We start from the raw sequence: 14,072 nt of genomic DNA, 5'->3' as shown, positions 1-14,072 counted from the left end.
CTAAATGACAATAATACAAAAATGGGGTAATGAAACTCACAACCCAGTCAGGGATGTTGCAATAGGGCAGGCAAAGCAAGCAATCGCCTGGGCCCCTGAAATGAAAGGAGGGCCCCAAGAATGGTTGCTTGTGTTGCTAAGGACCAACTTATATTCTATCAGCTATGCACAGGAGACTGCCACCACATAATGGTGGGAAACCCCGTAACAAAGCCCCATGTCACTAGCTTTCTCCCATACAGCTTCATAATTTAGAGGTTTGGTTTAAGAGGAGAAGGTCTCAATGATTTACCTGCACACTTTACAGGTTTACGATTATGTCTATGCACAGTATGACTTTTGAATTACTTTGATACTGAATCGTTGAAGATTGCAATGATGTGATTTGGCATCATGTGTAGCTGGGTTGAGTTTGGTTTGATGTAGAGCCCCCCCCAGTTTTCCTTTGCCCTGGGCCTCCAAAGTCCCTTGAAACGCTCCTGTACCTAATATCCAACGAGTTTATATGTTTATTTACCAGGAGCACACAATGCTGGAGCTGACGTGAGGACAGCTGTTGCACTTCCTGCAACCATTCATTGAACCTCTAACACACACCTCAACACATGATCATTTATAATAATACACCGTCGTTTATTGTGCGGCTTTTATGAGAACATCTAAATACAGGTGACCTGATGATGTGCATTTAATAGGTCTCAAATTATGAGCTGTTGTTGAAATGGTTGGAATTTATTAGGGACGTGACGACTGAAGCTTTGTCACAAACACACACCGTGGTTGCATTTTTGAATCACTGTTACTCTCCAGTTTCGTCTATGGGCTAAATATGGAAAAGCTTTATGGGATTCTATCACGACATGAGAGGGATCTGCTCTAGTTCCATGTTGGAAAGAGAGCAGTGGGGGAAAAATGAGTCAAAACCACAAAAAACCTTCCACTAAAGAACTAGGCACATATCCATAAACTATTCATAGCACAGTAATGTGTGTATGTCAAGCTCCATGTGTTTTTGGGTCAGACATCACACAAGCAGATGAGAGATAAAAACATGAGAAAGAACATCTCTGTAAATAATTATAAGCTCTGGATAGAGCAGATATTAAATAAACATAATAACTGTTCACTTTTTATAGTCTAAGCGACCACTCGGTGCTTTTACAGGACTAGTCACATTCACACAGCGCTGCAATTTGTTACGCTTTTCCACCACACATCCACACTCTAACAGAATCATCAATTTAGGGTTTTACTGTCTTGCTCAAGAACACTTTAGCCTGACTGGAGTAGCTAGGGTTCGAACCACCAACCTTAAAGTTAGTGATGACCGCGTATGCTGTCTGAGCACGACCAACCAAGTACTTATGTGACAACTTTCACAATCAATACAGTGTCAGTATCAAAATGCCTTTATTTCATTTAAGTATATTTTTGTGCTTAAAAAAAATAGCCAACTATTATAGCCATATGAGGAAAAATATCAACACTTTAATTTAATTTTCACAAAGGTAAGACTGTATTCTCGTATGACTACAACTGTATTCTTTTAAAGGTACGACTTTGTTCTCATGAATGTATAACTTTATTCTTGTGAACGTATAACTTTATTCTTGTGAAGGTATAACTTTATTCCCGTAAAAGTACGATATTATTCTTGAAATAGTATTTCCCTTTTAAGTGGCACTGATATATGTAGTAAAAAAAAGGAACAACAGGAAAGCTAACAAAAGCTTTAGGAAATCAGACCAGTCCAGTGTTTAAAAGTCAAGGTGGACAAAACCCTCCTCTGTGCCGTGTAAATCACAGCAGTATATTGGTAATTAATGAGTTTGTCTTGAACTATCGAAACAAACTTCCATCTGTATTATTGTCAAAGCTCCTTTTTCTCTGTATTTTCACAAATGTCAAACGCCAAGATTTTGTCCCATTTCCTGTTTGCCACTGACATCTAACTCTGATGTGCATTTGTCAAGCGTTGTCATGACGATAAAACATGAATGGGAAGTACTGTACATGTGATTGTCCCTACAACAGTTGCAAAACACATCAGTTAAGTGGCTTAGTAATGGATTGCTTTCTCAGTACAGTAACGTTTCTCTGGCACAGTTACAGCAACTTCCCCTATGTTTCTTTTTTTGACCCCTGATAACTCCACCAGTGTATGATTAGCCAGACAGAAACTGTTGGTAACAGAGAGGTCGTCCTGGATTTGACTGGATGGAAATCATATCAACCGGTCAAAGTCTACAGCAGCTCAGGCGGCTCCTGCTGGAATGTCTGGGGGAGTCAGTGTTGTCAAAACAATGATTGAACTGTTTGGGAGTTACCAAGACCTTCAGCCCCTGGTTTTGATGACCAGCAGGAAAGAAGTCTGCGAGGTAGAAAGAAAATCCTCCTCGGCTGCTGGTCTCCTCTCTCAGCCTCACCCTCATGTTCACACAGATGACAGCCCCTATAAACACCATTTTGTAGATTTCCCTCTATTCATGCAGAGAGGCATTCTCATGTGCACAGACACACAACTTGTCCTTCAGAGACCCAGACGCACAAGCCGTTGCGACAGAGTCAATCGTTGAGTCTTGGGCAAAACAGAGGAGTCACTGAACTGGTCGGATGTGGCAATGGACGGTGTGACACTGGAGCATGAGATAGTGGTGTGACTGATTTAATAATATGCTGGTACAGGAGCGCATGCAGACAGAAACATAACAGTCATGTGCCAGAAAATGAAATGAACCCGATGAACATGTGACACTGACTCAGCGGCTGGTTTGACCTCAGTCCAGTATCACTTCAGTTACAGGGCAAAACTAAAGCCACTAAGCTTTCTATACTGCAACAACAGCAAAAGTAAGTAGCAGGAAGTCACATAGATAGATAATATTGTAGAGTGTCCATCAGTGTTATAGTTCATAGTATATTAATCAATATTGAGTGAGTCAGAGGACCAGAGGAAAGCATGGAGCTCATTCAGTTAGATTTAAAGAGTCCCTGGACATTATAACTGCTGAATTTATTCGTTCTGTGAATATAGTGAATGATGAGAAAATGTTCAAACTTTGAGAAAGAGGTTTGGCTGCAGGAACAGAGAATCTCTTTGGTTGCATCCCGCAGACAGCTTTGCCGACACTTCCCCCTAGTGACAGTCGAGTAAAAATGTTCTGTATAATCGGAACGTGCAGGGATGTTTTACTGAGTTCAACCAATGTATGTCACTGTTGTTCACAGCAGCAAGAGGATTTACAAAAATCTTTTTACACCTCAAGACATATGCAACATTTATGCAGGGTGACGAGGCAAAAAGGGTTTGAATATATCGTAGGTAGGTAGATTCAAATCTCCCAACCTCTTGTCTGTTTGCACAAATTAAGATTATATCTGATTAAAGTGAGTTCTTGAGTTTGGAAACAGTGGTTGATTTAATGATCTCATCACAAGGTTCAGTAGCTGAACCTTAGATTCTATCTGCACTTTGTCCCGTTGTCATGCTGGCTGGTGGTGAGATACTTGTGTTTGAGGTCAAATAGAATGGCACTCAGTAGAGCACATACCTCCGTCAGGGCAACAGTCCCCTTATGAAACCGTATGTAAATTCACTGCATCCTGATTTTTATTTGGATCTGCACTAAATAAACACATGCTTGTTTTTTTAATTCTGATCCCAAAAATTCACAATATTTAAGAAAGTAAAAAGAAAAGTCGTGGATCTGCCACCTGATCTGGATCCGCACCAAAAATATAATGGGTTCTTCCTTTGGTCATTCCCTACTCCTCGATTTCATGGAAATCAGTTAAGTAGATGAGTAACCCTGCGAACGAACAACATAAACAAACACAGATGAAATCATAACATCCTTGGCAGAGGTAAGAATGAACATCTACTTTTAACAACTATGAAAGAAAAGTGCTCTTAAAAAGTGGAAATTGGATGGACATCATCTATCAAGGCCACATGTAGCTATAGCTTTCTCTCAAGCAGCGTCATTATTCAGAGGCTTGGTTGAAAACTGTAACGTCTCAATGTGTGTGTATGTCTTACCTTAAAAGGTCTTCCACACTTTACAAATGTATTATTCTGAAATTATTATAAAATAGAAAGCGCTCATAAAGGTGTTAATTGGATCGACACCATCTAAAATGTTGTGTTGGCTCGATTGTTTGATATCATCCAAAGGAGTGTGTTGCGATTTCACGAGGTGGTGGTCCCAAGTGCAACACATTAAACGCAGCAGGTTTAAAGGGTTTTATTGTCCAAAACAGGGAAGTTGGGAGATGAAAAAACGATGAGCAGAGGGAAAAGATAGTTTGAGTTGGCTCATGAGGTGGTGGTAGGCTGGCAAAACACTATAACTGAGACAGAATATTAGACTCACACACACGCACGCACGCAAGCAACCTGAACACGAGCACCTCATGCAGCCTACTCTAGCTAGATGAGCAGACGATCTGGTGAAGAGTGGATGAAAGGCCGGGGAAGCGGGTGTGTGGCGAGGAGGAGGAGGAGATAGGAGGTAACCAGGAGGCAGGACTATACTGAAGAGCCACACCTGACACACACACACAAACACAACATGGAGACACACAGGGAGGAACACACAGATACAATGGGAAACACAGGGAAGACACAGGGAGAGATGATGTTGTCATGACCATAACAGAATGGACCTTGATCATTTATCGTTTAACTGAGTTTAATCTGTGAATAGAGGGAGAACAAAGAAGATGACTGGGATGCCTCACACCCATCAGATTTACTCTGTAGGATTATGTATTTGCATAAAACTTTTAATGTCTTTTCAAGGTGATTCAATTAAAGACAAAAGCCTTTTATGTTACCTGTCCATGCTTATGCAGCCTTCCATGTGAAGCCACAGATACACAGAGAGAGGATCTACTAATCAGTATGTGCTAATTTGTATACTGATATGTGAAGTTGAAATACAACGTGGTTCAGAATATAATAAATATAAATATATAATAAAACGATACACACATGCACTAACGAACATCCAAAAAAACAACAATCCAACAAAACACAATACTGTTCAGTTGGGTTGAGCTAAAAGTGTCTTTTCTTTAAGAATAGAGGACTTATTGTTTTTTGTAAAATCAATTATTTAATGAAAAACCAAGGAAGGTCTAAAATGTGCACAAAATACAAAAGTTTCTACAAAACCCTGTGGATTCAGCAATGCAGACGAGCTTTGCAAAGGTGTCTCCTACTCAAGAGCAGTAGAGGATTACAGTAACCTGAGTGTAATGCAGACAACACAATATAATTCCACCTTTCCATCACAAGATGGTAGTATTGTCATTTAGAAGAATCGTATTGCCCAGTGTCTACAGTAAGCATGTGTGCACTCCAATCGCTATTGATTATTTATTAGATTTTGAAAGATCCCAAGCCAGAACCATCTGGTAAGAGTTTAGATGCTATTTGGATTCTAAAGATTGAATTCGATATTCTGTATATGTATATATGATATTCTTATATTTATAAGAATATATTCAGATTTGGTTCTATATGTTCAAACTGTCACTACATTTATTTGAATTTCATTCCAAATATTAAAAATCCATTCTACATATTCAAAATGTCATTCCATATTCAAACATTCAATATACTATATATATATATATATATATATATATATATATATATATATATATATATATATATATATATGAATTCAAAATACACATACTGTGACCCAAAGCATATATTTACACCTCAATGAACCCACGAACTAAAGTAATACAAGAGGAACAGACTTTGCATATCTGATACAACACCACCAACCCATACCCAGCAATGAAGGATTTAAAACAATATTTATGTTAAACCACAAGAGGGCACAACAGGCTTTCTGAGCTGGGGAGGTCCATCATCAGCCAGTGAATCTTGTGAGTTCCATTTTAAAGACGTTTATATAAATTACCAGATACCTGTGGTTCGAACACACTCTATTTAGATAACTTGTGATTCTACCCAACAACATATGGTGCCCTGGTGTTCCCTTACTGCCCATATATAACACATTACTCATACCACTAAACAGAGATGGGAAAGTAAATCATTATTCTTCATCATCTCAGCACGAGGCTGCTTTAGATTGGCCCAGATTATCCAACATGGACGTGAGGAATTATTACTCTAATTATTAGTCATCTACAGAAGGGAAGGGTCTACCACATATTTCAATCATGTCACCCTTCAAAAATCAGTAAACCACAGTCATCAGCGTAGCATAGCAGACTTTTTTTTTTACCTTATTCCAGACCAGCATGTGGTTCCATTTCACTTGCCTGTATGAACTACATGTTGAATTGACGAGAAGCAGTGAAGACACCATGGAGGGCACTGAGGTAGGCGTGGACTCGGTATCAAATCTTGAATAATTAATCTCACACCATGTTCTCTTTTTTGGTTTGACTGATTTCTTTCACTGAATATCATAGATCCACTGTGAGCATACATACTCTCCACTCTGATGTCCATGTTGTGGCCAAACCTCTGAGGACTTGGTGTCAGAAGGTTCCTGTCTGATTCATAGCAGGATGTCTTCTCCTTGAATAGGAATGTCATTGTAACTGCTTCCCAAGAACAAAAGTAATCATCATTAATGTCCCAGAACATTGTGGACTGGTTAAGAGCCTCTTTTGAAGAGTTGTCTCTGAGGAATGTGACACGTTGAGGAGCCTGATAAATTCCCCACCAAAAGAATTGTGCTTTCAGCTATACTTAGCAGCCTTAGTTATATAAGTGTCACATTGAAAGACCATACAGACATAATCAGCTTGTTTTCCCCTTTTTATTGATATCAGGTTTATTTAATGCCAGCCAACCAGTCAACCAACCAACTAACCAACCAACCAGCCAACCAAAGAACCAACCAACCAACCAACCAACCAACCAACCAACCAACTGACCATCCAACCAAAATAAACAACCAACCAACCAACCAAAAAGCCAGCCAGCAAGATAACCAGCCAACCAACCAACTTACCACCCAACCAACCAATCAACCAAAAAGCCAGCCAGCAAGATAACCAGCCAAACGAACAAACCAGCTAACCAGCCAACAAACCAAGCAACCAACCAATCAGCCAAACAAACCTACTAGCCAACCAGCCTAAACCAAACAACCAATGAACCAAACAATTAAATTGTGGTTATTTTTGTTTCAGAAACATCAACCTATTTGTGACTTTTATTAATATCTCTCTCTCTCTCTCTCTCTCTCTCTCTCTCTCTCTCTCTCTCTCTCTCTCTCTCTCTCTCTCTCTCTCTCTCTCTCTCTCTCTCTCTCTCTCTGTTGATTCTCATACTGCACAGATATGATATCAATGGAAATTCTTCAGCTGTGCATTGGAAAATGATTTCGGAAACAGCATGGATGCTCAAGTATGTATGTAGTAAAAGCTAAAGCACTGTAATTTTCCCTTGAGGTTGTAAATCAAGCGAAAATGTGTAAATACCTGAATTTCTTCTTGAAAACGTAGAAAGCAGAAAACCTCCACCATATGGGACGTCTGCTGGTTCGTACTGAACTGACGTGAGAAAGGGTCATTTGTTTCTCCCTGTGAAACTGGTTTATATGGAGACAGTGAAACACTGATGAAAAAACATTGTCCACCTTTCTAACACTGGTTTGGTCTGCTTACTTTTTTTTACATCCAAAATGACAATGAGTGTGTGAGTGATTGAAGAGTTAGCTAAGAGCTGTATCTAGTTTTTTTTTTTTTTAATAAGGCAGTAACCTCCTGACAGCTGCGGGTGTTTGGCGTCACAAAGCGGAACTTTACCACTGTACCGTCTCCTGCTGTGGAGGTACACTGTGCGTCTTTAACTTTTACTGGATGCCACTTTTCACTTGGCCTCCGGTTTTCTTTACACAGCAGAGACCGGGAACTGAAAAACTGGATGATTTTCTATCAGCAGGATTGTCCCAAAGATTTGGACGTATTTCCAGCCTGGCTTGACCTTCATTTTAATTTCCTCCGTTCTTTTCCATGATGACTCAGCTGACGCCCTTTCAGACCTCTGTTTCCGGCTTTTGTGTTCAATGTGTCAAATCGGACATCAGTCTCAAAGATGGAGAGACTCTAAACTCTTCTGAGCTTCATGCTAAAGCCACACATTTTCCTTATACAAATTGAAAAGCTAAAGTCTGTGAACACCACATCTCTTTCGTCCTGCACCAGACGATTTTGCAACATTCCAATTTTTTTTTCTTTTTGCACCTTTCTATTTCATTACCCAGCTGGCATGGCTTTTTTTCCCTCCAATTATAATGGACTTTTTCAAACTTTCCTGTCCATAATCCGGTGTTGTTACACGGGCACAGTGCCACAGAGGGCAACACTGGTGTGAAGTTTTCATCCTGTCTTACTTGATCCCATAACTTTGTCTCATGCGCTTACATCTTGATTAATCTGAATTTTCCTCCTTCCACTCTTGAATTGTTGGTTTTGGACATTGAAAAATATAGAATAATCATTAGTCTCATCCTTAGGATGTTGAATCTACATTAAGTTTACGTTCACCCACGACTAGGCAGAGAAACTCTGAAGTGAATCCTGAAAACGCAAAATAATAATTCAAATGTGTGTGTGTGTGTGACAGTGCAATAGTTCCATCCTGTCCTTCTCATGCCATGGGTCTTGTGCTTGTTGATGAGATGTGAGCTTAGTGCACACACCCTTGGCATGGAAGACCTCGGTTACTCTGTGGCCTGGCAAATATATTATTGCTATGTCAATTTAAAACACACACACACACACACACACACACACACACACACACACACACACACACACACAGAATTATGTGGTTGTCCAGGACTGACCCACATAGACAGATGCTTGGACACAGCCCAGGAACCAAAGAGAGGGTTGTTTAGCACAGAGGGATATTAGTGTGTGAGCACACAACTATTTTACTACTTTTGGGAAAATATGTGAAATATGTTTACAATCTCTAAAGTTGAGGGAAGACTTGAGAGTCTTGAAAGATGTTCTGTTATGACGCGATGCCTTCACGGGAGGTTCGGGCAGCGTCATCCACGACATCATCACAACTGTGTCTATTTCTGTACTCCTTTGTTACTTCACTGTTTGTTTGCTCAGATTACAATTCTCCTCTCTTTCTCTCTGGTTGTCCATATTTGGACTTGGTTTATCTTGTCCCTCTGAACTCTTCACTGTGATGTTATTCTCTCTCTCTCACGCCATTCCTCCTCATAAAAATCTCCCATCTTCCAAAAATCTGTCATTAATCTTCACTGATCCAGACTAAGACAAATTTCTGCCAAGTTTCCACACATGTGCCAAATATTCTGCCACATCTTTGCCAGAAAGACTGTTGATTACAGATCGTAACTGAGCTTTTAATTTCATTTACTACCATATTTTTAATCAGATGAAGTTTGGATCTTTCTTTTGGCTTTAGAGTTAGATAATGGCTCAGTCTGCAAACTGCCGTCTGTCTGTCCCCATATTTTCCAGATGCAGGGGTTAGGGGTACGGGATACTGGGACCTGAGTTGATTAGAAGGAGTTAATTTCACGGCATGTAAAACCAGGAGGGGGGCTCCCTGTAAAACGCTGTCAGTAGCCCGAGCTTATGTCTGAGAACTTGACTGAAAGTAATACATAAAGGGGAGGAATTGAGGGGGAGCAAGAGGAGGGGTTGGGGTCACCTGGAGGGGGGGGAGACAGAGAGAAGATGGATGGATGGATGGATGGATGGATGGATGGATGGATGGATGGGTGGTAGGGCATAGAGAGGGAGGAGAGGAAGGACACTTGGGAAGGCTTGTCTGGGGCAAAATGCCTGTAACAACAAGACAGCCCTGCCAGTGGTTTCAGTCTTAAAGTTTTAAAGAAGTGCAGGGAGAGAGAAGAAAAACAAATGAAAGGAAAAGGGGGGAACGTGGAAAGTAAATACAAAGCAGGGAGGGTGGGTGGGGGTGGTCTTTTGGAGGCCCATCAAGAATTTGCCTTTTAAGGGGTACGGTCTCACTCTCCAGAGTCGCAGCCAACAGGCTTCAGGGAGGAGAAATAAACAACAGCAAAAAGACTGTGAGCGAAAGAAACATGAGCTTTGCTAAAGTCTCACACTGTGCAGCAACAGTAAAAATACAGGCGTCTTCTCTGTCCCGAGCAGGAATCATGTGAACAATGACAAGGACACATTTTACGTTGCTTCAGAACACGTCTTACATCCATTGTTATATGTGAGGTGTGGCTTCTGAATGAGACCCTGTTTCAGGCCTGCTACAAACAAGGCTCTTGCATTGTAAACAAGGGGAGGCTCAGTCCACTCTGAATCACTGGCTCCAGCAGCATCCTGACAGCTGTCGTCACTGTTGTGGTTTTCTTGCTTGTTTTTTTCAACAATACCAACGATCTCAGGGCACGAGCGCCTGCATCTGGGAGCAGGAAACAAGAGGGGAGCTGAGGAGCAGAGATGGGTGGGGGTGAGAACAGAGAGGTAATTGTATATGTAAGAGTGAGGCAACCCAGAGTCAAGGGGTAGAAGCAGGAGGAGAGGGAGAGAGCAGGAAGGGAGAGACTGCTCCTGGGATAGAAGGACTGGGAGAAGAAGAAGAGGAGCAACAAGAGGAGAGGAAAAAGGGATAAAAGAAGATAGAGAGAGGAAACACAGAGGAGCTTCACAGGATGGGGAGATGAGTCCTCGAGCAACGACCCGAGGGTCATGTGTGTGAGTCCAGAGACAGATGATGGAGTGGGTGTGATCGACAGTCATAAAGAAAAACAGTGAGAAAGTGAAATTGGAGAAAACTCAGAGAGTTTGGGTGTTTGCAAGTGTGTGTGAAACAAAGAGGAGCAGTGAGAAGGGGGTGGAGGCAGAGAAATGGGGAGTCCACATGTGGAAGGACTGAGTTGGAGAGAGAGGTGTTTTTAAAGTGTGTGGAAGGTGGGGAGGGGGCAGTGCGAGCATGCAGAGTGTATCCTTCCCTCTGTCCCTGCAGCAGCGTTGAACGACAGCCAGGAAAAGGGGAAGGGCGTCCTCCTCCTCCTCCACCTCCTCCTCTCCAGCTGACAAAAACAGCTGCCCAGGAGCCCGCTCAGAGGACGAGGGGAAGAGGACAGAGAGGGAGAGAGGAGGAGGGAGGACAGAAGAGAGAGAAAAGAAAGAGTGGAGAGAGGAGGAAGAAGTCCCAAAGTCCAGGACCCTGTCCACCTATATGGGTTGCGTCCTGAGCTCGGACGGGTGCGGGGAGGAAGAGGTGCAACCGCTGCCGGTGGTCAGAGACTCGCCCCTGAAGAGAAGGAGCCTGGAGAGGAGGGAGAGTGGCAGGATGAGGCTGACAAAGGTCAGTGTGCATGTGCTGTTCACGTGATGAAATTATGACCCGAATGTGTTCATGATAATTGGACGTGCAGATGTTGATGTGCATCCCTTGCACCACCTTGGGGCCTCTGTGAGGGGGGTCTGTGTCTGTAGCCCTGGTGCTGGACATCTGTCCCAGGAGGAGGGAGTGATGGAGAGAGTTTACAAGTGTGTTTACAATAACATTACAAAAGGGTTTTTGAGATACATTATACAGTATATGTTGGTCTTCTAATTAGTAATGTATAATGACTATTTGGTAATTGCTGTGCAAGAAACATTTGTCTTTAACATTATATGTTAGCTCAGTTTTTGGAGCTTCACCTGTCCCCACATGTCATTCTTCTACAAGCTTGGTCAGTTGGATCAGATTTAGCCGTTAAATACAAATATTCACAAATTCATTCATATTTTTTGACATATAGACTATCAAGCAATGCTCTATTGAACTGGACGTGACTGCAACACTCATAAAATATAGTTAACAAACTGAGTTATCCCTCTGAGCTAATGTGTGCTAACTACACTGATGACGGACTGGAAATCTACAACAACAACTACGCCATATTATGGTCAGACTCCCCTTGGGTCTGCAGCGGCCTGTACCTGTTAGACCTCTTCATCAAGTGGACAGGATGACTTGATATAGTGGGAGGATTTTACTCAAGAGAACAACGTCAAAGTGAGGGATGTTTTCTGTGCAGCTACTTCTCGGGGCCCGAAAAATCCCCCATGACTATCACTGCACAGTCATCGACAAAAAGAGGGGAAAAGGAAGCGACTGCTTGAAAGGAGCAGCCGTACAGTATAGTCGTCACAAATCTTTTTTTTTTCAGATGTTGGCACATTTGTCTTCTTTCACTCAAGTTAACAATCGAAGCAAATAGACTAGTAACACCCCTCTGCCCCAAATAATCCATTAACAATTAAGTACCTTTTATCAGAGAAAATCAGCAACAATCCATTTTGCTCCATTATCCACATTAACACCACATATAATGTAGATCACTGCTTTGAGCAGTCTCCTCTCTTACAGTATAACTATCTAAAAGATAGGAGTTACAGACTTTGACTCGTCAGCCTGAGTTTGAGAGGTGCCTCTCTGCTGAATCCTTACTGACTCTGATCAGATCAGTTGATTAAACTTGTTCTCTGACGTCTGTGCTGTTCATCAAACTGACTTGACTGATATTTATGCCAAAGTCTGAGCTCCAAGTTCTTCAGCATTTAAGTGTAGTTCGAGTTATCCCTAATCCATGACCCCTACTGTAAACCTACAGACTTAACGTGAACCTAATCCTAATCCTAGACCTAGACCTAAATATAGACAAAAATCGAAACCTAAACATAATTTGAATCGAAACGTAAAGCCAGACCTAAACCTAAAGCTAAACTTCCATCTAAACCTAAACCCAGACCTACATCTAAAAATAAACCTTAGACGTAGACCAAAACCCAAACCTGGATCTATAACTAAAACTAAACCTAAAGCCAGACCCTAACATAAACATAAACTTAAACATAAACTTAACTTATTAACAAAACATGTATTCACCTTAAATGTTGACTATTAACGATATGGGCGACTTGCTTTTTGTCCCCATAAGGAGAGTAAGTCTCCATGACGTGACTGTAAACAGATCTAGATCCCTACAACCATGTGTAGACCACACACATAGGCACGCACACACACACACATGCACACACACTTAAATGTAGACTCCAGTTCAATGGATTTTCACAAAGTAAACAAAAATAAACAATTGTGATGATGAGGATAAATGTTGCTTCTCCCTCCCTTCTGCTTCTTTCACTGAGGAAGAGCTTCGTCTTTTTCAACATTTACAGCAATGTAGCTTATCCTCAACCTTTCTTTCTACAGCCAGCCACGTTTTGTCAGTGGCAGCTTTCCCAGATGCCAGATTCAGACAGTGACATGGGGGGGGGATGTGAAATCACTAGATCTGTGTTTGCTGCTCTGCATCCCTGTCTGAGGCAAGCAGATCAAGGCTATATTAGCTGTTGCTAGCATTTAACACACCGGTATCTCCAATAGAACTGTGGGTAATGCAGTAGGCAATATTTAAAAAGGTAGAAGTATGAAGTCAATATATTGTGTGTGTGTGTGTGTGTGTGTGTGTGTGTGTGTGCGTGTGTGCGTGTGTGCGTGCGTGCGTGCGTGCGTGTGTGCGTGCGTGCGTGCGTGTGTGCGTGCGTGTGTGCGTGCGTGTTGAAAGATGATGTGTATGGCGTCTCCTCTGAGCTGAGGCCACATCTGTGCAGATACAGTGGTGTTGTTATGATGTCCTCAGCATCATAGCATAAACAGGCGCAGGCTTGCTGGCTTGAGCGCAGCTAAAGTTTTATGAGCCGTCAGGAGAATGCTGAAAACGTTGTCCTCTGTCCACCACTTTACATCACATTGGATTACATACAATCTCAAGACTTTTGTCTGCCTTTGTTATCCAGATGTTTAAACTGTCAGATTTGTTTACACACAGCTTTCTAAATGTGAATCTGTGTGTGCGCTTGTGTGTGTGTGTGTGCAAGCATTCTTAGTTGCACTGAAGTCCCAGTGGCTCCATATCACATGCTGTGCAGCGTGGGAATGTTGAGCCCTCTGGTCTACGTCATCCTGTAGTGACTGACCCCAGTACATGGGTGTGGGAACCCGCTGGATCCCACTGATTATCCAAGAGCAGGAGATGTTCTCT

At 41.8% G+C, this 14,072-nt stretch overlaps 1 protein-coding gene across 5 annotated transcripts in view; it reads left to right on the top strand.

Moving 5' to 3' along the window:
• The first annotated feature begins 10,815 nt into the window (after positions 1-10,815).
• The window catches only part of tns2a (tensin 2a), a 53,750-nt gene continuing 50,493 nt past the window's right edge, over positions 10,816-14,072 (top strand). For 4 of the 5 annotated variants that reach the window (XR_004614557.1, XM_034591823.1, XM_034591821.1 and 1 more), the window contains exon 1: positions 10,945-11,341. Coding sequence is in view for 4 of the 5 variants with exons in the window: in XM_034591823.1 (XP_034447714.1) it covers positions 11,213-11,341 (129 nt within the window). In the remaining variant the exon portion in view is untranslated. Of the gene's footprint in view, positions 11,342-14,072 lie in introns of all 5 variants that reach the window. The other variant, XM_034591826.1, reaches the window with a different exon arrangement.

The sequence above is a fragment of the Hippoglossus hippoglossus genome, chromosome 7 (genome assembly GCF_009819705.1).
Source record: "Hippoglossus hippoglossus isolate fHipHip1 chromosome 7, fHipHip1.pri, whole genome shotgun sequence".
NCBI classification, from domain to species: Eukaryota; Metazoa; Chordata; class Actinopteri; order Pleuronectiformes; family Pleuronectidae; genus Hippoglossus; species Hippoglossus hippoglossus.
Note: the sequence above shows the minus strand (reverse complement) of the source record. Positions and strands in the feature narration are given on the sequence as shown.